Source organism: Patiria miniata, unplaced genomic scaffold, assembly GCF_015706575.1.
Source record: "Patiria miniata isolate m_02_andy unplaced genomic scaffold, ASM1570657v1 HiC_scaffold_7, whole genome shotgun sequence".
Classification (NCBI taxonomy): domain Eukaryota; kingdom Metazoa; phylum Echinodermata; class Asteroidea; order Valvatida; family Asterinidae; genus Patiria; species Patiria miniata.
Window position 1 is genome coordinate 42,750,687 of NW_024037074.1, and position 7,094 is coordinate 42,757,780.

Below are 7,094 nucleotides of genomic sequence, written 5' to 3' on the forward strand. Positions count from 1 at the left end.
TTCTGTATGAGCTTTAGGCTAAGCAAACACATACAAATATTGTCTTCTGTAAAGCATAGTTTGTATGGAGCCTAGTTGTTTGCTGAATTTGTTTGTCGTATAGTCTTTTGTAAATTGACAAGCCCCGCACGGCCGCTATGCTTTATAGGTTTTGCCACCTGTTATTACTTGCCTTTACATTATGCGTTTGCTGTGCCTTTTTTGTACTTTATTTTTCCATGCAGACGCAACAAATATTTCGGAATAATGAAAACGATTATGTGTATGTTTTGGGTATCAGATTAAAGCTGAGATCTTTTTCTTTCAAATGCTGAAAAAAAAAATCATCAAAATAACACTTTGGGTTGCTGAGAAATGCCATTTTTTGGTTCACAATCTGGGTTCACAATTGAACAGAAACCCGTTAACATAAGAGTGTCTTCCTAAAATGACATCAAAGCAACAGTGCACTCATTTTCCAGAAAAGCATGGGGAAGTTGGATCCTTAAAGAAGTGCACGTTTAAATTAGATTGACCAAAAAGCGACGTCAAGATGTTTTCATACATTTTAAAGAAGAAAGTTGCATACATTTAAAAGGAGAAAGTTGCACAAAATATGTTGCCAAGTAAAATTCAAGTCGAAAATCGAATTCGGATGAGAATTAGGCCTACATATTTCTTTCAAATCGGACATGGAACGAATCAGTTTGTCAGGGTGATTTTTCATAGGTGGATCCAGGATTTTTTTGAAGGGGGGGGGGGGTTCAACCAGGGACATAGTTTGTGACAGAAGGGATGAATTTCAAGGCATGTACCAATAGGCTACTTTTAAAACTTTAATTGGGGTTTAGCACATCAGCAGAGCAAATATGTCTTTGTACTTCGTCTTCTCCATACGAAACCCTTTTGTGCACGTTTCTTATACGAGCGAAGTTCAGGGATACTTGAAACTTAACTATAAACCTACTCAGATGCACCTAAAAGTTGAAACATCACGATAATGGCACCATAATGAACACCATAATGAACAAGAGGAGTTGATCAATGAAAACAGAGGCAGTGCATTTGCAATGTAAGGACATCATTCCATGATTATGGTGGTCCTCAATAGAATGCAGACCTGACCTCGTGATAGTATCACACATGTATGTAATATGTGAGGACATGCCACGCCCTTTTGGTTGCTATACGCCTTGCCAATGCAGTGGCGCACCCAATGGGGGAGGGGTGGGGGACCTTGGGGGCTTTAGCCCCCCCCCCCCCCCCTCAAGAGTTTGCCATTTCTTTAGTCCCACAATTTGACAGGTGTGATATGTATGTGGCCTATTTTCGAGTAGTATAATAGGGGTGAAAATGGTGCCACCAAAGTCAAATTAGTCCCCCCAAATGTTTTGTTTTTGTGGCCAAAAATTGTGGGCAACATTTGGAACAGTTCAAATTCCACTTTGCCAATGCCACCTCCCTGCAGTCTGATTGGCCCAAATGAATGTAATATACATGTTTACACGTCACGCAGAGCTTCCGCCACTTATAAGAGAATACATATATTTTATTTTGACCCCTGCGACATAGGTCAAAAGGTCAGTGGGTGCTAGCAGTTCTCAGACTCTAAATATGCCTTAGGAGAATTGGAGGCTGGGATTTTGAGATGAAGCGGTTCATGGTGTACCGCCCTCATGCGGCGTGTGACCACGTTTTAACAGCGTCTTGACGTAAGACTAGAATACTTCGTGTGACTTGCCAAGCATAGTGAAACGCAAACAGGACCCATAGTGCAACGCAGACATATTGAAATCCGGAAGTGTCGCCGACAACCCAGCCAGACGCAACCTATCTCGCAGACGATCGACAGAGTTAAATCCAGTTCAATTTTGCCGACGGTTCTATGTACAGACTGTCTGCGCAGTCTGGGTAAAGCCTGGTTTCCAAAAACTGCGCTGACAGTAGGCCTACTCAGAACCGTCGGCAAAGTTGAACCAAAAGCCATGGTTTCCATATAATCGTTATAATCGCCGGTGGTCACAGTACAGGTCGCCCGTCGAATCACAACTAAACTGGGAAGTTCTTACATTGTATTACAATACACTTACACAAATTAATTGTTTTCGGGGATAGTTCCCACTTTCAACTCCGAGCATTTTGACTCCTAGATCTTGGAAGGCCTTTTTACTTTGATGGCTACTTTAGTGGAGTTGCCGAGTTTCAGCTGATTTAAGTAAAGACGTCAAGCTAAAAAAGTTAATATATTCTTTATTGTTCGAAATGTCTGTGTTTTTTTATGACCCTTTGAGTTTGTGCCAATATACGCAATAGCATACAGCTCACATTAGTATTAGTATTACTATAACACTGCTCAAATTAGTAGTTTTCTGCTTTCCATGGGTTACTAATTCAGCTTCAGCTACAGCTTCACGTTACATGAAAATTCTGTGTGACGTCTGATGATTGTCTTGTTTAGTGGACTTCGCCACATCCTCCTTATGGGTGTACAGATCTCCCTCTAATACAGCAGGGCTGACCACTATATTAGGAATTCTTATAAAGTAACACGTTAAAGGGCAATCTCAGTTCCGGTAGTAATCATGCCTCCTGCAGACGAAAACGTTCACTGATCTGGAAATGCACGGTACTCACAAGGTCACACCTGCATATCGCCCTCAATGACTACTTGGTTGACAATGGGGTTATATATTACAGTCAGCATCCTGTTGTATTGTATTCCATTTGTCAGGTCTGTGGACTGGTGACTAGACTTCAGATTGCGGAAGTGACTCACAAATAATAAGGCAGAGTAATGAAATGTAAATGTTGAAAAACAAAATCAAATTCGGATGTGAATTACAGATTTTTTGTCGAATCAGAAGTGGAACGAATTAGTTTGCCAGGGTGAGTTGAGATTTTTGTCCGGTCACATTTAATTTGCAGCTAAGCAGTATTATATTTAGCTAGAGAGTCGATGGACGAACTCTTTTACTGAGTAAGTTAATGGCAAACATTTCAGTTTTAGATTCAGTGATAGTGCCACATAACAGTACTGAAGTTAATCCAAATGGACTGTTAGATGCCCTGAGATGGGGATACGGCTTGGATTTGTATGCCTGAGTATTGTGTGTATTTTATCGTGAACATGCATGGTAGATTACCGTGTTAAGATAAAATACAGGGTGAGTCCGAAAGAAAGTTACCCAATTTGAAAAATATTACAAAACTATTTGGCTGGCTCCATTTCAGTAAAATAAGAAAGGGATAAAGCACAACTTGTTGACTTTTAACTGTGAACATTTCACGTAATTTGCACACCCTATTCCCACGTTATGTCTATTTCAACAAAAAGATCACAAAACTCGGCTGTCCACCACGGGGTCTACCCGATGTTCCCCAAAACCTATGTTCTCCAATACCTAAGTTCCCCAAAATCCTCAGGGTTAGGGTTAGAGATAATGAGGGTTAGGGTTAGGGTTAGGGAACATATAGGTGTTGGGGAACATTATTTGGGAACATAGGTACGCACCCGTCCACCGCTGATCAAACCGTTCTACGAACCGATGAATGCCTACTAAGTGTATACTCACCCAGCCCAAAAGCTTATAATGGCATTCCATGGACAGCTATAAGGGTTCTTTTAGTAAAACGTTTATCACTCGTGATATCATGGATCCATTTCAGTAATTCTGTTTTGAGATGAGCGGAAGAAGATACTCTTTTTCAGATATATTTTCATTGGTGTTTCAAATTTGATTTCTTTGAGGATAAAAAAATCATTAGTTTGGGTATCTTTCTATTTTACTCAACCTTTAGTCACATCCTTCGGACCTTCAGCTAAGGTCGGGGCGTGTAAAGAAAAACAACATTTGTCTTGAAATAGAGCTAAGGGTTTTCCCTAGTGACTCTGGTCTCTTCTTAGACCATCTCCGAGAAACGACATGCACAGTAGTTGGCGGATGTTTCCCCGGATACTTAGCCAATAATACACTACAGATATCAATCTGTACAACTTTGTTTGATGAATACTTTCATAATGTAAAAACATGAAAAATTAAATGTTGACTGTTTTGTTGAATAAATTCAATTCATCTCTTTGTCATTAAAGGATTCTCGCATCTCTCAAAAAGACTTCTGCACCCGGAGATACACATACGGACAACATCGACATTCTCGGTCATTCTGAACCATCTACATGCTCTCTGGTTCCCGTCGACTACTTTCCAGATGTGATCATATTGTGACGAGATGGGGCAAACGACTGGGAAGAAGTCCATTTCTCTGGATCCTGTCGACTACTTGCCAAATGACATGCTATGGAAGATATTTGGTTTTCTGTCGGTTGAAGACTTGTGTCACCTGGCTGTATGCAGCAAGGCATGGAGGAACGTAACCAACACCAACATCCTCTGGCTTCATAATTGTAAGCTGAGAGATTGGGAGCGTTTTGGTACAGAAGTAGATCTCCGCAAAGATAAGCCAATCCACTCTACAGAAACCATCAACAGTGGTGCCAGTCCAACATTTCAGGTTGATTTAGTCATTACTGGCGACTGTAACCTGAAGGATCTTGCACCAACCTGCGAATGGAAGGAGGTGTACATGAGAGCTTGGCATCTGGACAGGAACTGGTCTGAGGGGCGTTACTGGGTGCACCGTCTTGCTTTGCCTGAACTAAGTGCCGTGAAAACGAATTGTGTATCAAGTGACGGCAGGACATTCGTGGCTGGTGAGGAGCTTGGGTTCGTGAGACTTTGGGATTTGAATAGTGGAAGTCTCCTACGGAAGATTCAAACCTCCGGATTAATCACCTCACCATACCAAGGAGTACGTAAAATGGTTCTGAAGAATAACATAGGATTCGCTGCATTCATGGGAGGCGTTCTGGTATTTGAGGCCAGCACGGGCAAGGTTTTGAAACTAATCCGGCCGGGGCACGACAATGACTTTGATAGATACACGCCGTCTGGTCTGTACATGGAAGAAGACAAAGTCATTGTCTCATACAGCCTTCAATCGGGAAGGGAATCTGAAGGTGTCCCTGTACATATCTGGGATATCAGTGGCTCGGTCGAAAGGGGAGATGTTGCATGTACGGAGACCAAACTTTGCACAGATAGCTTAAATGTGTCCATGAGGCGCGAAATGGAATGTTTTGCTTGCCAAGGGCACTGGGTTATCACGTCCTTTGAAGATGAGACTGCATTCATACTGTGGGATACGAGAACGAGTCAGCATGTACGAATATACAAGGGACACTCGGCCGAGGTTCGCTGTGGCCATCTTGATGAAGACACTATTATGACTGGTGATAGTGATGGCGAGATAAAAGTGTGGACAACTGACTCTGATTTTTGCTTGAAAACACTGTCAACGAAACATCCTGAATATTCCAATTTCACGTGTAAGTTCCTTTTGTTCAACGACAAGGGAATTGCTGCCTTTTTCAAGCCGCGGCGGTGGGCCTGTGAAGAAAACTTTGGATTTTTGGTATTCTGGAGCCGCGATGGCACACCACTGAATAAATACGGTTCAACAGTGAAAGACTATAAAGTTCACGGGGATAGGTTGGTAATACTGCATGCGCTTGACAACCTGCAAGTTTCTGTATTGGAAGTATCAACTGGCAAATGTCTTTTAATTCGCGAATTCGATGGTAAGCGCGATAACACACTACATATGGACGACACAAAGATTGTGCTTAAATTTGAAGATGGCGATGTTGTAATTCTACAATACTGGTAGAAATGGAAAACTCGGAAACGAATATGAAATGCACTGACATTTTTTATGCAATGTCTGATGTTGCGGTTTACTATTGATTCATGCCTTCTTTTGCCTGACGATTAATTCCTAAATTGACTGCATACGTGTCAAGTTACGTGTCAAGTAAAGTGAAGTTACGGAAATGCAGCACTACCAGTCTGGGACGCCACAATTTTCTTAAATCAAGCGATATTCATAAAGGAAAATCCTGCTGATTTCAATTTTAATGTAAATAATTCTTCACCGACACGACGAAGTAACACCCAAGTCCAGTAACACTCAAGTGTGCGCGCGCACATAGGACACTGGCGCGAACGATTTTCGCTTTCAGAAAGTTACAACACTGTTACGGAAACACTGTTACGGAAATACTACCGTACGGAAATACTACCGTACGGAAATACTACCGTACGGAAATACTACCGTACGGAAATACTACCGTACGGAAATACTACCGTATTCTTCAAGGAAAAATGACCGATTCAGTGCATAGTGTATGCATGAAGTTATTTCGTGCAAATGAAAATCACGTTTTTTTCTGTAAAATACGCGCACGTAATCACGAACTCAAGTCCAGTTGGGTGTTTGTTCGTGGTGTCGCTGACGAATTGTATATGCTAAAGATACATCTACTATTTCTGGCGATCAGTTTAGTTTTCGAACTGCTCTTATTCGTCGGAACTAGTGGAGGTAGCAGACAAGCTAGTCCAAACGTGTAAGGAGAAAGGCAATACAGTTGGTACATGTTTATATAGTGTTTAGATTTGTTTTAAGCTGTTGAAACTACATATACAACGATACGGAATTCGTGCAAGCATGGGCGTCGCCAGGATTTTTTTCGGGGGGGGGGGGGGGCAAAGCCCATTCCCCCCCCCGAAAAAAAATCCCTATATTTTCCAGCATTTTCCCGAATGATCATTTTTTTCGAGGGTGGGCAGGACATTTGCCCCCCCCCCACCCTTTTTATGATTTTGCGCCTCTTTTTTCCCTCTTTTTTTCTTTCCTTTTTTTTTGCTTTTCCGGGGGGGGGGGGGGGGCGCCCCCCTTGCCCCCCACCCCTCGTGACGCCGATGCGTGCAAGGGTGGCTCTTTACTGCAGCCAGCTTTGCTGCATTATCAGTATCAGTGTACCAATTGTCCTGGCTGATTTAAAACCGAGTTTGCGGAGTACCTCAATAATATTTGCTAGGTACTCTGCTCTTTTTAAACTATTATCTCAAAGACATCAACATTTTAATTTTATTGTGAATTTTAATTTTCATTGTAAATGCAGATATATCTTCTATGTTGTAATGACTACAAATCCAACGCTCTGTCACTCAACTGACCACCCAAATGTCTATTATAGGCCTACGTAAGCATGATAA

General features: G+C 41.9%; 1 protein-coding gene across 1 annotated transcript; it reads left to right on the plus strand.

The window, feature by feature from the left end:
- Window positions 1-2,699: 2,699 nt before the first annotated feature.
- LOC119746517 (probable E3 ubiquitin ligase complex SCF subunit sconB) lies at window positions 2,700-5,894 on the plus strand. Its single transcript, XM_038223494.1, has 2 exons — window positions 2,700-2,865; window positions 4,070-5,894. Exon 2 carries the CDS (start codon window positions 4,210-4,212, stop codon window positions 5,704-5,706), a length of 1,497 nt encoding a protein of 498 aa, XP_038079422.1. The 5' UTR covers window positions 2,700-2,865; window positions 4,070-4,209; the 3' UTR covers window positions 5,707-5,894.
- The last annotated feature ends 1,200 nt before the right edge of the window (window positions 5,895-7,094 follow it).